At 37.0% G+C, this 20,278-nt stretch overlaps 3 protein-coding genes and 1 long non-coding RNA gene across 4 annotated transcripts; 3 read left to right on the forward strand and 1 right to left on the reverse strand.

Moving 5' to 3' along the window:
* The first annotated feature begins 217 nt into the window (after nucleotides 1-217).
* LOC121987149 (F-box/kelch-repeat protein At2g44130-like) lies at nucleotides 218-1,021 on the forward strand. Its single transcript, XM_042541043.1, has one exon. It carries the CDS (start codon nucleotides 218-220, stop codon nucleotides 1,019-1,021), a length of 804 nt encoding a protein of 267 aa, XP_042396977.1.
* Nucleotides 1,022-4,335: 3,314 nt separating this feature from the next.
* LOC121986375 lies at nucleotides 4,336-5,024 on the reverse strand. The gene is made up of 4 exons (XR_006113394.1): nucleotides 4,945-5,024; nucleotides 4,819-4,875; nucleotides 4,679-4,742; nucleotides 4,336-4,394 (listed from the first exon to the last, which is right to left on the reverse strand). It is a non-coding gene; the product is annotated as an uncharacterized LOC121986375 (long non-coding RNA).
* A 9,195-nt stretch (nucleotides 5,025-14,219) lies between these two features.
* Nucleotides 14,220-14,996, forward strand: LOC121987150 (F-box/kelch-repeat protein At1g80440-like). Its single transcript, XM_042541044.1, has one exon. The coding sequence runs from the start codon at nucleotides 14,220-14,222 to the stop codon at nucleotides 14,994-14,996; it is 777 nt and encodes a 258-aa protein (XP_042396978.1).
* Nucleotides 14,997-18,992: 3,996 nt separating this feature from the next.
* On the forward strand, nucleotides 18,993-19,790 carry LOC121987151 (F-box/kelch-repeat protein At2g44130-like). The gene has a single exon (XM_042541045.1). The coding sequence runs from the start codon at nucleotides 18,993-18,995 to the stop codon at nucleotides 19,788-19,790; it is 798 nt and encodes a 265-aa protein (XP_042396979.1).
* Nucleotides 19,791-20,278: the final 488 nt, after the last annotated feature.

Raw genomic sequence — 20,278 nt, forward strand, 5'->3', positions numbered from 1 at the left:
TAAAATTTGATTATTATTTTTTTAGGCTAATATATATTCAGGATTAATTATTTATGGCATGGAATTTCTCTATATTAATAATTAATTGGTTAAACGAATTATTTTTTCCATAAATAATTTATAGAAATATTTGCCCAAAATATTTCTTTCTTAAAACGAACTAGATTATAACTATATTAATCAGCAAACTTTGGAGGAAGGTTGATCATTGGCGACCATGGAGACCGAGCTAATTCCAGGGTTGTCGGACGATGTCGCTCTGCAGTGCCTCCTCCGCCTCCCCTTCTACTCCATCTCTGTTGCTCGGGGCGTCTGCAGGCGGTGGAAGCGCGAACTCTCAGCGTCATCGTCCTTCTATCGCCTCCGCAAAGCTGCCGGCCTCGCTCGTCCCATCTTCATTGTGCTCTTTTTGAAAATGCCTTCGATATTCTATTACAGGTGGCGTCTAGCCTTTTACGAGCCAGCCACGGGCGCCTGGGGGATCCGACCGTTGACAGACGACGACAACCTCCGCGGGAGGCAGCACTGCCGTCATGTTGTGGTTGTCGGGCGAGAACTGGTGCTGGTCGGCGGGTGGGACGAGTTGCGCTGGTATGACACTACCGAAGTCAACATCTACGATCTAGTCACCGGCGACTGGCGTCCCGGGGCTCCGATTCCGCGCCCCTTAAACTATAACAACTGCGTTGCCGTCGGGCCACAAAACGTGTTCGTATCCGGCTGGAAGGACGATCCATCGTCGACACTAGTTTACGACATGGCAACTGACACGTGGATGGAGTACCACGTGGCGACCCAGGGGCCGTTCTGGTGCCCGTGGCCGGGGTTCAGGTCGGCCGCCGACGTCGCTGCCCATGAGGAGAAAATGAGGTACGAATGCCAGGAGAGAGATGATCAGGACGAGAAAGTGGAGGTGCTCACATGGTGTGATGGTGACAAAGCGAACTTGTGGCGGAGCTTGGGACTGTCGCCGGACGACTTGACTAATTACCGCCGACACTTCTTTGTCTTCCAATTCTAAGAGTACTAGTACTCAGTTATAATATTAAATACGAATAAAATTTACACTCCTGAGGTGTAAGACATAAAAGATATATATGAAGTATCAAAACTTTTAATATATAAATATTTTTATGCTCTTGATCCTACTTTCAGACTTCCGATCATACATGTTATGTTATTTAATATGTACATGATATGTACGATATAAAATTTTTGGCATATCACAATCCTACATATAATCAATCTCACGAATAAGAATTAAAAACTAACGGTCCCCGGCAACTAATCATAATTGTCAAAACTAATTGATTCTATAAAAATATTTTAAAAAAAAAGGAAAAAAACAAAGGAGCATTTTTTTTTTACTGCAAGGGAAGTTGTGTTTATTTTTAAGTTTTTAATCAAAAAGACATCCATCCCATCAACCCCTTTAACATGATTTAGTTGTTTTTGATATTATTATATATTTTCTTATCACTTACATTTATATATTACAATATAAATTTATGTTGTTCAATAATAATTTACGTGCTGACAACTTTAGTTTTATAGTTATTACAATATAAATTTATCTTATTCAATAATATTCATAATATAGTAGTTATTATTCGTAGCTGTTATAATTACCATGGCAGGTGGTGTTTTTTTACCTAAAAATTTATAATAATCAAGAAACTCTTTCCATATAGGTTAAGCTAATTCCGAGCCTACCGGACCTTATCAGTATTTTCTTACCATCACAAGTTCTTTTGTTACCTTTATAACGTCAACAATCTATCAAGCATGGTCGGCAACATGCGAGTAGCTCCCGCTCAACTAAGATAGCAAGACAGAGAACGGGCTATGGTCTAGTCAATCGGATATGAGTCTCTTTCGACTAGACTTGAAGGGGACGCTTGTGATACAGGAAATATTGGATGACCCCAATGATAGGACGGAGAAGATAGTCAATATGACATGACAGTCAAAAGTAAGAGGAGGTGACAGTCAAAGTCCGGAATTATGGGTCTAGACAGTTCAATTTTCTACTCTTGGTCAGTTTCTTAGCCGGTTGAACATCCAGGGCTCAGTCCCCTCACTATCCTGGGGCATCGCCCCAGTATATCCTCGGCTGGCTTCTCAGTTGGTCGAACCTCTTGGGCTTTGTCCCCATACTTTTCTTGGGCACCGTCCTAGCATATTCTCGGTCGACTTTTTAGCCGGTTGAATCCCATGGCTCAATCCCCTCACTTCTCCTGTGCACCGCCCCAGTATATCCCCGGTCGATCTATAAGTTGATCGGATTCATGCCAAGGACAAGGTTGTAAGGGAATCACAACAATCTGTCAGATTAACGAATAATTATCAGGGAATATTCCGATGCTCTACCACTTGCACCTTCTGACATCTGGTATTCCCTGACACCTACTATTGCCTGATGATTGTGGAGGTTATTAAAGACAATATAAAAAGGGAAGTACTCTCCGTTGGTCAAGTGCGCTCACGCGCTCATACACTCACATCTACTGTTCATTCTTCTTTCTATACTTTTCGCTTTCGTGCCGCTTTTGACTTGAGCATTGGAGGGTCTGTGCCAGGAACCTCTTCCCTGGTTCTCGGTCTAACGCTCCCGGATGTTTGGTCTATGGTGCTTGCAGGGCCGTGGGTACCATCGACGTTCCTCTCCCCTTGCTTTGTCAGCCCCCGATCCTAGATTCCTCTCCCTATCAACGTTCTCACCATCGTCACCAGTTCCCCTATCTAACTCAGTTTATGGACAGAATCAGTCCTCTTCCACTATGTTCAAAGGCTCATCCTAAACCAAGTTAGGGTTTTTGTCGAACTCTCAGTTCAAAAATCTCACTTTTTTCTTAGATTTTCCATAACAAATAGGCTCTACTGATGAAACCTAGAATCCAAACAAATCTTCCAAGATTCAAAGTGAAAATTTATGATCAAGGAAGATGCAATATGCATTGTAATGTTAGGAAAAACACAAACAATGACCTTCCAACCCAGCACCAAAACCTTTAGATTGATAACAGAAACAAACCACTTCAGCAACTATAAGCAGGGTGAGCTGTTGCACACAATTATCTCAATTATATACCTTTCACAAATCCATAATTTGGCATGGTATTATTTGAACTGGTATGTGTTGTTGAGTAAAACAATCTTGCATCCTTCTAGCAAGGAAGACACAACTATGCAGGGCTGGTTCAGCAATGACAGCTCGCTTTCTCAAACTGTTGCTTGTTACACGTTTTACTACCTCGACAGGCATCTCCTCACCTTGTCGATCTGAGTCTTCTATGGGTTCAGAGCCAGATGCCACATCCCCAGTTGGTTCCTTTGTTGACTGTTCTTGTGGCTGCCTCTTGATAGATTGGACACAAACCTTGCTTCCTTTCGAGGTTGCTGAGATGGTGCAGGTCGACGAACAGATGGCATTGCGGAACTTGACGGAGGAGCTTGCTGCTGTTCCTGTGGCAGCAGGAATGCAACGTAAGAAGATATCCTTCAGTTATTACAATATCAATCTTTGGTGTTCAAGTTCATTGTTTATTTCCTTCCTTTAGAAGAATATTATGAAACATATTGGTATTTATCATATAAATGGTAGTTTCACAACACCTGCATCTTTCACTTGCAAAACAGATTTTACAGGAAGTGAAATAGGTTTTACAGTCTGTTGCTTCAACGCAACAATATAAACCATATCATAGATCAAGCATAAGTGGAGCACAACAAAAGCATTTAAGTGGTTAACTTAGAGCATGACATTTACATAGTAGGTTAAATATATTGCCATTCATGTTACAATCAAATAAAAATGAAGGAAGGTGATGAACGCACCACTAGCAAGAGGTTCTTCTCTTGAAATGCAATTTGTTTTTAGACAATTATGTAGGTGTTGAATAACATCGAAGTTCAAAGGCGAGATGGACCAAATATAACACTAGTCGATGAAGAATGAGAAAAATAAATTCATGATTCTAAAGGCAAATACATCACTAGTATGAGGTCCTCTTGAGATCTGATTGATTCAAACATGAATGCATAACAATTAGCATTTAGGTAATAGCAATATCAAAACTCATCTTTCTCCTTGCTTATTCGGGATCAACTACAAGGAAAACTAAAAACAGAGTGCTAATATGATTGAAGACATAAAAAAAAATTCCTTTTCTTTGCTATAACCATACCTCTATAGAATTCATTGTTGGCATCAATGAAATAGCATATTTCTTCATCTCAGGAACACTTGTCTGCAAGTAGCTAACAGCCATCTACCAAGCTATCAATCTCCAATCTGCGGCCCTAGCTCTAAACTCAAACAAAGACTGATCAATCTCAGACTCATGCTCTGCGATAAAAGGCGCCAGGAATGTCTCATAGACAAATGTTGCTCCCTAAAATGATTTAGATTTGTAATACTAGTTAGACCAAGTTGTAAGGTAGACATGAAAAAGCCAGTCTAGATAGGAAAAATATAAAAACACTTATTGCTTTCAGTATCACTGGATATATCCAACTGAGATTACCCACTTTACATAACTCCAATCATTATTCATTCTTAAGCTAGTTAAATGAAGTATTGTTTAAAAAAAAGAAATTTCACAAAATGAACCACAAACAAATTCTGACAATACAAAAGTTCTTAGAATTAGTTAAGTTGCAGAAAGGAGTATCATACTTTTGTCCGGGAATGCCACAAATACAGGAAGGCGCCAAGCTTTGCTCCGTAATAGAATGGTAACCTACATGGAGAAAAGGAAAATGATAAGAGGTGTAGATATTGCAACAGTCATAAAAAGAACAAAATTCCATGCTCACCATGAGAAGAGTATATCAGCAAATACTCCCAATTCTCTCAACAATCCAAATAGAATCCTAAAAAGGGTACAAATAATTCATCATGTTTGTTTATGAGAACATATAGATGAATTTTACTTGACTGACCAATATTGGGACCAGAAACGCAACTGCCCAATCTCTTGCTTATTCAATTCTATGGTCTTGTAACACTCGTAAGCTGGATAAGGATAGCCACAAACCAGCCTGCAAAGTATAATCAACACACCAGTTTCTCAATGTAAACATCGCCCAGTCCAAAGCAACAAAGTTTTTTGGTGTCTTACATCAAAACCCTAAAAATGAATGAAGTTACCATGATCACTCCACCGAGAACCTAATAACAAGATAAACACAAGTTAATCCAGAAGGCTACAATCTAGTAGCCCTAGAGAGAGAGAGAAAAGACAAAGCATTTCTATCCCCAAATGTCAGATTCTGAAAACTAAATAGTTAGAGACAAAAAGGTTGCCCATTTACATACTGGAACTTCTCATTCAAAACTGAGATCAAATGCTTCGTCCTGAATCGACACAAAAGGTTCAAGAAAAAAGCAAGGGAGAGGGGAAAAAATGTAACCTAGAGATGACCTCATCCTTCTTCCATGGACAAGAAAAGCAGATCGCTTACCTTTACGTTGGTGATCGAAGGGTGAGGCGCCTGAAAGCGGAATAAACTCCTAGAGAGAGAGAGAGAGAGAGACAGGATGAAGGAGGCTTATGTGCGGTTAGCATTAACGGTCTAACTCAAGTTATGGTGAATGATAAAGTAGGTTAAGTTAGTTTCATTGTGATCTAACACTTTGACCAAATGTGCAGGAGAAGCCTAGCTAGGTTGACGAGCCGACCGGATAGTTGGCTCGAAGCCTAGACAGATCGACGGGCTGACCGAATGTCTGGCACGAAACCCAGCTAGGTCGACGGGCCGACCGGATAGCTGGCACGAAGTCCAGACGGGTCGACGGGCTGACCGAACGTCTGACACGAAGTCCAACTAGGTTGACGGGCTGCCCGGATAGCTGGCACGAAGTCCAGACGGGTCGAAGGGTTGCTCGGGCGTCTGGCAAGTAAGTTAAGGTAAGTCACTGGAGGGGAGTGACTGTGAGAACGCGTTCCCGGGAAGGGAACTTAGGGGTCGATCCAACTTAGAACCATTTCGAAACTCTAGGTTGAGATCTTGACTAAATTCCGGTCTCGATGAGACGGAATCTAATTACTACTTGTTCCTTATATAAATTGTGCTAACACTTTATTTTGCAGGGTTGTATAATTTGCATTCCACCTCGGACTAGCGTTTTCTTGCAGGTAGTTGAAAAATGGGGGTCCGGGCGCTCGAAAGGGATCCGAGCGCTCGGAATGCAAGTTTTATCCTCTTATCGTTTCGCCACATGGGGCACTATGGTTGGACAGACTACGCCACATTCCAGGCGTCCGGAAGGGATCCGGGCGCCCAGAGCCTTCTATATAAGGAGGGTGAGCCCTGGAGCAAAGAATAATTCACGACAACGTCTTCTAACACTTGCTCTGTTGTCCTGTGCTCCTGCTGCAAAGCTTCTCCGACAATGTGCTGCCTTTCTTCTTCATTCCTTATTGTTGTCGGTATTTCTACTTTAAAAGCTTTTGTAATTTCACTTGTATTCACATTTTTCGAACTGCTAGTGGATTGCCCAACGAAAGCATTCGACGAGTGTGAGCCTTGGAGTAGGAGTCGACGAAGGCTCCGAACCAAATAAAAAATTACTTGTATTAGCATTGTTCCGTTTTCGATTCTATCTTTCCGATGCGTAATCAATTTTCTACTCGAATTTCTAAATCGCTATTCACCCCATCTGCCCAATCCAATACAACAAACTTTTTACTTTCTCCTTTCATTGGTTTTATTTATACCTCCTGTTTTGGGCGGTGGATAGTTTGTAATCATAAAGGAAAGTTCCAGGAAATTGCGCAGGTTAATTTCACAATCACCCTGTTTGGAAATAACTTAAGTCATGGAATTGAATTGAATTCCATTATGAATTCAATTTCATAAGGAATTCAATTCAATTCTCATGTTTGGAATGAATTGCAACTTAAGTTATGGAATTCTTATGTTTTACCATTTTATCCTTCTCTCTTTTTTCTTTTCTTTTTTTACAAAGAAGAGAGAATAAGGGCACAATGGACATAATATGGAGAATTGAATTCCCTATCTAAATCACACATAAAGAGGTGTGATTTACTTTTGCCTTGTTTGATGGAATTGGAATTGAATTCCATATCAATTCTTAGCTAAAAAATCATTCCAAAGCAAGGAATTCAATTCCAATTCTAAAAGGAATTGAATTCCATATCATTCCAAACAGACTGAATGGAAATTATGATTTTGGTTTTATAACTTGTGTTTTTTTTTTCAATTTTAGCCCGGTTAGAAGTTAATTTATATTTTTTGTCTCATAACTTGTATTTTTTTTATTTTAATCCTTTTCTCTAAAATTGAAATTTTTGACTGACAAATACTAAGTTGGAGGTCATTAATTGCCTATGTGGAAAAAAACACCACTACTCCCTAATCATCAGAATTTCATATGAAAAAAAAACATTAAAAATAAGAAACGTCAAACTAAATCTACGTTGATCCCCCCCTATGCTGATCCTCCATTCTCCCTTCTCCTCCGCTCAGTCGCACCCCCCCGACTCTCCTAGGCTCCAGCGTTGATCGTGCTCTCTTCCCCACTTCTGCCTTCTTCCTTCTCCTCCTAACAAAAAGCCCTTTTATTCCATCAACCCCGTTGATGTCCTGACCTTCTGCCGCCACCTCCCCACCGACGCCCACCGGATCCACTCCAGCGCCAACTCCAGTTGCTACGAGGTCGGCCTCCGTGCGACTCCCGCAGGCTCAAGGGAAAGATTGAGAAAATTGGTATGGAATGGAGGAGATTTGAGTTGGTGGACTGAAGGATGGGAGTCGGTAAGGGGTGCAGAAGTAGAGGAGGGGTAAGAGGAGAATAGACAACAGAGATGTTCTGTTTCTTGCTATTGCTGCAATGGCTGTAATTTTTTTCAGAGTTGTTGATGGTGGCATTAGCACATCTCTTTTATTGCTTTGCTTAGCCACATTATTGTTATATCTCTTTTATTCATCTATTTCTGCTCTTATTTTCTTGAGAAGGTTTTTAAACTTAGCTTAGACTATTTCTTATTTTGTTATTTCTATCTTATTTTTTCGTTAATCCCTCTGAAAGTACTTCACGCCCAGAATAATCTTTATTCTGCTCGGCATCGGCTTTTTAGATTTTACTTGAAATGCAAGGTAGCTTCTTTGAACGGGTGTTGTTGATAAGATTGAGCAGTGCTTTGAGGTGATTAATAAGGTAATTGATAACATTCAGACCCATCTTTTAATTGTTTATGTAGTAGTATTTGCAAATGTACTATATTTGTTATATTTTAATTTACAAATTTTACAAAATTATTTCTTAGTAGTGTTTAGAGTTCATATGGTATTGTGTTTGTGGATGTTTGAGAGAGTCAGATCCTTGGACCAGTCACATCTTCTTAAAGTGGATACCAAGTAAATCTTTGGCGTTAGCATTGAGAGACTGCTTCGAGTCTATTACACTGCAAATCATCATCATCGAAGCTCGACAATCTAATCCCCCTCTCTAGCTCCGAAGTGTCCCAACATTTTCTGCTTTAAAAACAATTGTTTATTAGCTAAAGTCAAAAGCTTTGTGAAGGATACATTTGAAATTTCAGGCAATTTACCCCTTTTATCGACCGCGCGAGACCAACAGTTTCCTTGTTGATGAATACAACAAGCTTAAAGATCAAAAAATTAAACCTTGCAAGGTACTAAAAAGATTAACGACAATGTCTACAGGTTGCACCTGTTTAGTCATTTAAAAACTTTTGATGTTTTTAATATGAAACATCTTAGGGAACTAAGTTTTGTTAGCTAATTTATCCTAAATCTTAGGGAACTAAGTCTCGTTAGTTAATTTATTCTAAATATTAGGGACCTATGTTTGGTTGATTAGTTTTTCGTTTAGATTTTTTTGAAGGCTTTGGGGCTATATAAATCTATGCCTAGATGATGTTTAGGATGAGTTTTTTGGATATTGAATCAATTTGCTTTGCTTAAGTCACGTTACTGCTACATCTCTTTTATTTTTCTATTTCTGCTCTTGTTTTCTTGAGAAGATTTTTAAACCTAGTTTATGCTACTTCTTATTTTGTTATTTCTATCTTATTTTCTCGTTAATCCCTCTAAAATTTCACTCCCAAAATAATCTATATTCTGCTCGGTGTCAATTTTTAAGGTTTTAATTTACTTGAAATGCAAGGTAGCTTCTTTGAAATGGTGTTGTTGATATGAGGGTAGTGCTTTTGAGGTGATTAATAAGGTAATTTATAACATTCAGACCCAACTTTTAATTGTTTATGTAGTACTATTTGCATATATTTGTTATATTTTATTTTACAAATGTTACAAATTGACTACAACAAAAATGACCTACGACAATGAATATTGCCTGTTGTCGTAGGGTCAAAAAATCGTTGTAACTAACAGCGTTGTAAAAGGTATTGCCTTACGACAACGATTTTTATCCGTTGTTGTTTATATGCTTAAAAAAAAATTCCCTGTATGATAACATTTTAAAATCATTGTGGTAGATAATTTCGATAACAGATAAACCGTTGTGTTAGACCCTTTTTATAATAGATACAAACAGTTGTGGTAGATAATATTTACTCGTTTTGTATTTTACAACAGTTATAAACTGTTGTAATATATAATTTTAATATGTGTTAATTTTTAACAGATAAAACCATTGTCTTTTATAACTTTTCACAAAAAAAATTCTATTGTGGTTACGTACTTTTTACAACGTTTCTAACCATTCTCGTTAATGTTCATGTTTTAACATGATAATATCAAACAACAAATATATTTTTAATATAAGCAAACCACCAATATAAAACTAAATATTTACTACATTAAATCCAAAATAAACATTCATAAATCATCTTGTAGCCACACATATACAAAATATACAAAATGAGTTGTACTAATCAAACTTAGTAGTATCAAACCATAAATCACATGTTTTTCATTACTGTTCTCCATATGATTTTTACACATTAGCAAGGCAATCTACAATCTAACAAAGCTCACTCCTTGCATCCAAAATCTCAAGCCTCACGAATTGCCCGAGTTATGTACCCGTAAGAAAAAAAAATTAAACAACACTTATCAAAGAAAAATATAAAATATAAGAAAAAAGAGCATTGTAGTATGTACTGCATGAACTGTAACAAGATAATAAATATTATGCATAACTCTAATATCCAGACATGAGAGAAGGATTTCCATAATTCCAGGACAACACTCAATGTCTGCAAAACGGAATAGAAAAATCTACATAAAATCTACGTAAAATATAAAGTAATTCCAGGACAACACTCAATTCCAGAATTCCAGAATTCTAGATTTAGACTTGTTCATATAAATCCACATAAAATATAATCAATATAACCAACTTATAGTCTAAGAAATAAAACTTATGCAATACAAGCAATTTAACCAACTTAGAGTTGTCTTGGTAACTTCCATTGGAAAACTTATGCACGTAACTTTAAATTCGCAGTATAAGTTTACTCTGCCAGTGCCTGTCTATTAGATCAATGAATTTCATTGACCTTGCCATTGAGTATATAAATAATCAGTCAAGAACATTCATAAAAGATACTCGTTGCAATAAGAAATCAACTAAACTTGCGAAAAATGCATCTAAATCCGGAGCTTGCAATATCGATTTAGGATGTAGACTTATTGAGTTATAAGCAGGTTTGACAAAATGACAAGAACTTGTCTAGACAAATGTTGAAAATAGACAAGGAATTTGATATATGCTTTGTTCCTGGAAAAATATCTTTATATACAAAACATGCTCATATTTCCAGTCAACATGCTATAGACTCCATCTACTAACTCAACCGAATTTAATCACTATACGACGAGCTTATTTCCCGGAGGCAAAGTTTAATAGACAAAAAAAAAACAAAATTATAAGGACACCATGACAATACCTATAACTAAATTCACAAAATGTTCAATTAGCAAGATAACATATTTAATACCTTGTAGAAATAAATAAAAAATTGTAACTTAGATCCTAAATTGATTTATTCTATAAGACCAGTCATCTTTGAACTAGTAAAGTAGCTTTATTATATTTAAGCCAACCTTCTCTACCACGAATAACTCAATGTCTGATGAATCATAATAGGTCTAAAGACCTTTTTGTCTGTTCATTTCCATACTTACTTACAATTATACGATGCAGCAAGTTTCATCAAAAGATCGATAAATTTTTATCACAGTAAGTCCTACTTAGCATTTTCATATATAATAAGCAGGCTAATCAACACCAATGATTTTAATAGAAAAGTATAATCATAGAACTTCAAGAAAAGGTATGGATAATGGAATCTAACCTCAAAGCTCCATACATCAGTTCTTACAGAAACATTTACAGCTTGATACTCTTCAGTTACCTGAGGAAAGATCAACCAAACAATACATGTTATGCTTGACACACCCCATATATGCAAAAAAGAATTCCAAAAGCTTACGAACCCAAAACTCAAAATTGAATAGGTCATGAGAAGAGTTCAAGTGGTATCTGAGACCCTGCAAAAAACACCACCACATATGAAACCAAGTAGTATAAACAACGCCTCCCACCCCCTAACTAACTTGGTGGTCAGCTATAAGTTGACCCACAATTTATCCCCCTTCACGGAACTTGGAGACGGGTTGTGAAGGGTGGCTAGGGTGAGCGTAATCACCTTTGCTACAAACATAGTAAAAATAATGCAGAAGCAGATGCAACATGTACATTACCTTAAAGCTCGCACACACTAAACAAAAAGGACAAGAGAAGTCTTCTGTAACTGTTATTTAGAGTAAAGGTCAAAAACTTGAAATAAATAGAAAATGATGCAACTATGAAAATTGTCAGATTTGTAAGTTAGAAAAAATACACAAGAGCTAGAAACACAATTTCCAAGGCTAGTCTGTCACAAACATGAGAGAAGATGCAAAGAAACTAAAACTTCAAACATCTTATAGGCCCTCCATCAGGGCAAATTTTGAATACGAAGGACTGTATGCATTGGCTAGTATCTATGATTCCATTGCCCAAGCCAGCAAAGTGAAAGAACCATGCATAGCCCAGTACGCCATTAATTTACATCATAACTATTATTCGAAAACCAAAAAACACAGTCATGTATAATGGTCCGCGTTGGCCGGCTAGAAGGAGGTTGAATAGCCCTGAAAAAACACAAATACAAAGCACTCTTCTCGAACTTTTAAAATAATACTTGCATAAATAATTAAAAGCAATAAACTAAAAAGCAGAGGCGCAGGAGTTTACTTGGTTACAACAGGGGAGGTTGTTAATCCAAGGAAGTTGAAGTGCAATAGATATCTCCTTCAGGCGAAGAAGCCTCTTACAACATTCAAGCACAGAAATGAGAAGCTAAACTAAACAAGAGAAGCATACAAGTGTTGAATATCAAATTGCTTGTTTGAATGAAAAGCTTTTAGACCAAGGTTGTATTTATAGCTTTGGTCGGGGAGTCTAGAAGGGTTTCAGGCGCCTGGAAGGGGATAAAACTTTATCCCCAGCGCAACGGTCAACGTCCACGTCGATATTGATAAACTTGAGGTTTCGGGAGCTCGGAAGGGTTCTGGGCGCCCGGACCCTAAAGTCAACCTATGTTGACTTTTCGATCCGGGCCCTCCGCTCTAGCTCCATTCTCCTCGGTTAAGGTCTTTCGCTCCAGTTCCGCTCGCTTGAGTGATTCCGACCAACCGAAATAAGGTTCACCCGAACCCAATTTCGGCCTTCTCGAGCAACCTTCCGCTCCGGCTTCTCGTGCCTGAAAAACGCCGCGTGCCTCCGTCTCGTCCGTTTGTGTACTCTTCCGCAGCACCTCATCCCTCAGACACACTGAGCCCGTCAGTTGTCTCCCGTGCCGTCCTCGCTAGCTGCGTCTTTTGCTCGACTCTCTGTACTCCTAAGCTCCTGCACACTTAGACACAAGGTTAAAACACCACATGACCTAACTTAACTTGTTGATCACATCAAAACAATCTTGAGGGTTCTAACAATCTCCTCTTTTTTGATGTGAGCAAATCCAAGTTAAGTTAGGGTAAATAAACATAAAAGTAAAAAAATTATATTACAATAAAGTGCAAAAATAAAAAATTATAATATATCTCCCCTAGACTTAATCTTTTTCCTTCTCCTCCTTTGATCACATAAAAAAAAAAAGGATCCAAAAAAAAATCTAAGGATTATAACTTTGAAAAAGTATTTTGATTTTTTTAAAAAAATCTAAGGGTCCAAACAAACTTTCTATGTAAAAAAATATTTTGAGAAATTTTTCTAAGTTTTTTGAAAGCAAAAATTATTTTTGAGAATTTTCAAAAAAAAAATCTCTAAGTTAAGAAAAAAATTCTAACCTTAGGCAATTTTTTAAAAAAAAATTGAGAGATTTCCACAATGTTTGAAAAAAAATTTAAAGCATTATCTAATTTTAATTTTAATGCTTTATTAGCAAGTTAATTAAATATTTTATTTTAATATTTTAGCTTCCAGGCAGTGGCGAGGCATTAGACCTTCTTGGTTATTGGAGCAACAACCAATTTCTTAGATAAAGTCTCCTAAAGAAATTTAACATTTAATTCTCTCTGAAAGCCCTAAGTCCAATTTAAGATTTAGTTTAGACAAGACTTTGGAACCCAATATAAGTTCCAGTCAACTGGATTAACTAAAAATTTCTTAAGGACATATTTCTTTGAAATATTCTTAATTTGTCCCTTGTGATATCTATAATACTAATTTAAGTTTGCGAGAGCATGGTTATCGAATACTCAAGTTAAAATTAGAAGAAAAATCAAGGTTGAGTTCTTTCCTGATTCGACACCAAATCCTTTCCCTTGACTCGCCGCGTCAGCTTAGACAAAGCATCCGTGGAATACTTATCCACGTCGAATCCTTATTTACCAATATATCATCCGCGGTTAGATTAAATAGCGCGTGTAATTATGAACAAACTATTACCATTTAGATTAAAATTTGATTATCATTTAGATTAAATAGCGCGTGTAATTTGATTATTATTACCATTTAGATTCAGAATTTAAAATTTGATTATATTCAGGATTAATTATTTATGGCATGGAATTTCTCTATATTAATAATTAATTGGTTAAACGAATTATTTTTTCCATAAACAATTTATAGAAATATTTGCCCAAAATATTTCTTTCTTAAAACGAACTCGATTATAACTATATTAATCAACAAACTCCGATTATCATCGGCGACCATGGAGACCGAGCTAATTCCAGGACTGCCGAACGATGTTGCTCTGCAATGCCTCCTCCGCCTCCCCTTCTACTCCATCTCCGTTGCTCGAGGCGTTTGCAGACGGTGGAGGCGCGAACTCTCAGCGTCGTCGTCCTTCTATCGCCTCCGCAAGGCTGCCGGCCTCGCTCGCCCCGTCTTCATTATGCTCTTTTATTATATACCCTCGTTCTACCTTTACAGGTGGCGTCTAGCCTTTTACGAGCCTGCCACGGGCACCTGGGGGGTCCGGCCGTTGACAGACGACAACTTCCGCGGCAAGCAGCACTGCGGGCATGTTGTGGTCGTTGGGCGAGAGCTGGTGTTGGTCGGCGGGTGGGATGAGTCAAACTGGAAGGACACCGCGGAAGTCAACATCTACGATCTTGTCACCGGCGACTGGCGTCCCGGGGCTCTGATTCCGCGCCCCATGCAGGATGGCTGCGACTTTGCCGTCGGGCCACGGAACGCGTTCGTATCTAGCTGGAAGGACGATCCATCGTCGATGTTAGTTTATGACACGACAACCGACGCGTGGATGGAGTGCCATGTGGCGACCCAGGGGCCGAGCTGGTACCCGTGGTTGGGATTCATGTCGGCCGCCGACCTCGCCGCCCACGAGGAGAAAATGATGTACGAATGTCGGGAGAAAGATGAGGACGAGAAATTGGAGGTGGTCACATGGTGCGACGACGACAAAGCGAACTTGTGGCGGAGCATGGGATTGTCGCCGGACAACTTATTTAATTATCGCCGATAATTCTTTGTCTTCCAATTCTAAGAGGACTAGTACTGAGTTATAATATTAAGTACCAATAAAGTTTACACTCACGAGGTGTAAGACATAAAAGATATGAAATATGAAAACTTTTATATATAAATATTTTTAATGCTCTTGACCGTACTTACAAACTTCCGACCATACCTGTTATGATATTTTATCTTTATAGAATCTAAGGTTGATTTTTTTATTTTTTTTTTCAGATGTACATGATATCCACGATATAAAATTTTTGGCATATCATAATCCTCGGTATATTCAATCTCATGAATAAGAATTAAAAACTAACTGTCCCCGGCAACGAATCCTCCTTGTCAAAATTAACCGTTTCTATAAAAATATTAAAAAAATGGGGAAAAAAACAAAGGAGTATTTTTCTTTTTCCAAATGGAATCAAAAGGCGTACATCCTACCAACCCCTTTAATTGATTTGGTTGTTTTTGATGTTATTGTTTTCTTGTCACATACATTGTATATTATATACAATGTTATAAAATAACAGTTATGGATTCATAAATACTATACGGGGTAACAATTTAATTAAATACTATAATATAAATTTATCTTGTTTAATAATAATTTCCGTGGTAACAACTTTGATTTTATAATTATTATAATATAAATTTATCTTATTCAATAATATTCATAATATAGTAGTTATTATTTGTAGTTGTCATAACTATCATAGCGGTTATGAAATAATGACTATTATAATATGTACTTATTCGTATAATTGATTGATGTGATTAGATGGTAAGAGATAATATTATGAAAATAACGTAATGAGACGGATGAGAGACAAATAGGGTGATGTATCTTTTTAATTTTTATCCAAAGATTTATAATAATGAGGAAACTCTTGCCATAGAGGTCTAGCTAATTCTGATTCTATCGAACCTCATCGCTCTACTAATACCTCCTCCTCCTTCTTGCTTTGCGACGATGGTCGAATTGGGGTTGCAGCGCTTCCCTAGCACGGAAGGAGGCCAGAGATGTTAGAGTTAGTTGGCTTCTTTGTGACAATGGCTAGATTCGTGTCTCGGCATTTTTGAACAGGATCAACTGTTAAAAGTAACTCCACTATTGAAACTCTGTTTGAACTATAGGAGTACACTCGAGTTCTTCTAACCTCTACCAATGGACGACGTTGGAATAGAAATGAGAAAATTAAACGAGTACAATTTCACAGTCCCAATGCTAATTAAGTTTGGGCTGGGATTTTGGGAGTCTAATAAACACCTGAAACTGGTGGCGTGCCTTGTTGGCTGAAAATTAAACCTTTACGAGGAAAAGAAACTGGCCTTGGCATTGTTACGGCTTCCCTTCTTCTCTGACAACCGTACCATGTGAATCATCAGGAAAAAAGTTGGAATTAAGCTATGTTTGGATCGATAAGCAGCTGAATTTACTGTATTATATTACTCTTTGATGGTTGAATGCTATTTATTGGGAGCATGTTCGTTGGCACTCGACTTCCCGGGTGGTGATCATGATGATGCACCGAAAGATGATTATATTAAACCCCTAGGGGGTGTTAAAGCCATTCAAAGGCTGGAACTTCTTATTCAGATCAGAGATCATCAAATGCTTCGTCGAGAATCCACGCAAAAGGTTCAAGAAGAAAGCAAGGGAGAGGGAAAAAAATGTAACATAGAGATGACCTCGTCCTTCTTCCATGGACAAGCAAAGCAAATCACATACCTTTACGCTGGAGATCAAAGGAAGGGTGAGGCGTCTAAAAGCGAATAAAAAAATATAGATCCGTTATATTAACGATTCTTTAATGTCGATCCCATGGATATGGAAGAAGGTATATATAAGTACATGAACGTCAAACACATGATAAAATATAAACTCCAAAAAAGAGAGAGAGATAGAAAAAAGGAGACTTTCTATTTACTTTCTCCTTCGCTCGATTGGAGAGAGGTTTATTTATCTCCTTCCGTATCTGAACTGACTCAGGTTACTGATGTCGTTCCGTATTTTTTTTTAAAAGCTTTCCAAATTATTTGATTTTTTTTACAAACTGATAAAATGAAAGGGGCTAAGTGAAAAATATTCTCAAATCTTCGATAATGAATGCCCTTAATCTGCCTCCCAAGAAATATTGTTTTGTTGTTTCTGCAGCGATGAATAATGGTTGCTTCTATAATATTTTATGGATAATAAATTCATATATATATATATATATATATATATATGATCTCCTGCGCGCTCGCACAGTGCGCGACTGTGCGCGCGCAGGAGATCGGTCAAATTTTTTTTATTTTTTTAATTTTTTAAATTTAAAAAATTAATTAAAAAATTTAACATTTCCTTATATAAATTTTTAATACCTTAATATATCCCCTTAACATATTACAATACTCAATAAAAGTTTAAATAAAAGCTATTTTAATTTTTTTTTAAAACCAAACACTATAACCTAATTGAAAAGCCTAAACCCCAAAGGTAAAATCTAAAAAAAAGAATAACTTTAACACTATACCCAAAGCCTGAACCCTAAAAATAAAATTTTTAAAAATTTTTTTAATTATTTTTTTTAATTCAAAAATTAAAAAAAAAAATAAAAAACAAATTAAAATCACTGATATCCTGCGCGCGCACAGTCGCGCACTGTGCGGCGCGCAGGATATCAAAACCGTATATATATATATATATATATATATATATATATATATATATATATATAATAGGTAAAAAAACTCCCATAATTATTAAAATCATAAAAAAAAAATCTACTATGTTTAAAAAATAAAATAACATCCTAATGTATTTCTTAATTATCCTAAAATATTGTATCAATTATATCATATTAAAATAAGTTAGTTCAACTTAATTAAAAATATTATATATACAATGCTTTTATAGCAAAAAAAAACATCAATTAAAAATGTTTGATTTAATTTATGTAATATAATAAAATATATTTATTTGAAAGTTTTAGTCATCATAGTTTTCAGAATCACGATCCTGTGCAGAATCGATTTAGGGTTAATTAGGATCGGATCGTAGAATCATAAAGTAGGAGAGGGAAGAAAAGTTTATTGAGAAAGGTAGACAAAGAGAAGAAAATCTCAATAAGATGATTCGTAAAATGAATTAAAAGATGGAATATACAAATAAATTTTATCTAGGAGGATTTGGTCCCTGAAAATTGTGATATACAATGTAAAACTTAAATTACTTACAGTGAGAATTAACAATCTATACCTTTGAGTATTAATTAAATTTACTTGATTGATGTAAATTTTTATTTATCTCAATGTAAGTGAATGATGCTTTTAGATTTAGAAATTAGTTTTTTTAAATATTTTTAATTAATTTTAAATGTGTACCGAATATATAAAAATATAATATAATTAAAATTAGAAATAAATTTAAAAATAAAATATATATTGATCTATAAATTAAATTATAAATAAATTTATAAATCGATCAAAATTATATTTGATATATTATTTGAGACATAATAATAATGAATTTAAAGATAAAATTTATATTTAACGGATTAGCATGAACATGGTTATCCAATACTCAAGTTAAAATTAGGAGAAAAATCAAGGTTGAGTCCTTTCTTGATTCGGCGCCAAGTCCTTTCCCTGACTCGCTTTCCCTGACTCGCTGAGTCAGCTTAGACAAGGCATGCGTGGAATACTTATCCACCTCGAATCCTTATTTACCAATATATCGTCCGCTTAGATTAAATAGCGCGTGTAATTATGAACAAACTATTACCATTTATATTGAGAATTTAAAATTTTAAGATTTGATTATTTTTTTCGGCTAATATATTTTCAGGATTAATTATTTATGGGAATTTCTCTATATTAATAATTAATTGGTTAAACGAATTATTTTTTCCATAAATAATTTATAGAAATATTTGCCCAAAATATTTCTTTCTTAAAACGAACTCGATTATAACTATATTAATCAGTTATAATCAGCAAACTCTGATTATCATCGGCGACCATGAAGACCGAGCTAATTCCAGGATTGCCGAACGATGTCGCTCTGCAGTGCCTCCTCCGCCTCCCCTTCTACTCCATCTCTGTTGCTCGGGGCGTTTGCAGGCGATGGAGGCGCGAACTCTCAGCGTCGTCGTCCTTTTATCGCCTCCGCAAGGCTGCCGGCCTCGTTCGCCCCGTCTTCATTATGCTCTTTTATGATATTCCCTCGTTCCCCCTTTACAGGTGGCGTCTAGCCTTTTACGAGCCAGCCACGGGCGCTTGGGGGGTCCGGCTGTTGACAGACGACAGCCTCCGCGGCAAGCAGCACTGCTGGCATGTTGTGGTCGTCGGGCGAGAGCTGGTGCTGGTCGGCGGGTGGGATGAGTCAAACTGGAAGGACACCGCGGAAGTCAACATCTACGATCTAGTCACCGGCGACTGGCGTCCCGGGGCTCCGATTCCGCGCCCCATGCAGGATGGCTGCGACTTTGCCGTCGGGCCACGGAACGCATTTGTATCTGGCTGGAAGGACGATCTATCGTCGATGCTAGTTTACGACACGACAACCGACGCGTGGATGGAGTGCCACGTAGCGCCCCAGGGGCCGAGCTGGTGCCCGTGGTTGGGATTCATGTCGGCCGCCGACCTCACCGCCCACGAGGAGGAAATGATGTACGAATGTCGGGAGAAAGATGAGGACGAGAAATTGGAGGTGGTCACATGGTGCGATGGCGACAAAGCGAACTTGTGGCGGAGCTTGGGATTGTCGTCGGACAACTTATTTAATTACCGCCGACAATTCTTTGTCTTCCAATTCTAAGAGGACTAGTACTGAGTTATAATATTAATTACGAATAAAATTTACACTCACGAGGTGTAAGACATAAAAGATATGAAGTATCAAAACTTTTATATATAAATATTTTTAATGCTCTTGACCGTACTTTCAGACTTCCGACCATACCTGTTATGATATTTTATCTTTATAGAATTTAAGGTTGATTTTTTATTTTTTCAGATGTACATGATATGCATGATATAAAATTTTTGGCATATCATAATTCTAGTTATAATCAATCTCATGAAACTAATTAAGTTTGGGTTAGGATTTTGGGAGTCTAATAGAATACCTGAAACTAGTGATAGAACACCTGAAACTGATGACGTATCCTGTTGGTTGAAAATTAAACCTACGTTTAAATTAGATTAGATTGCGACGAAAAGAAAATTTTAAATTTGTAAAAACATGTTTTTTAAGATAATTTTATCGATTTTATATCGTTAACAAAATGGAACCATTTTGAATAA

This window comes from Zingiber officinale, chromosome 5B (assembly GCF_018446385.1).
Source record: "Zingiber officinale cultivar Zhangliang chromosome 5B, Zo_v1.1, whole genome shotgun sequence".
Taxonomy (NCBI): Eukaryota; Viridiplantae; Streptophyta; class Magnoliopsida; order Zingiberales; family Zingiberaceae; genus Zingiber; species Zingiber officinale.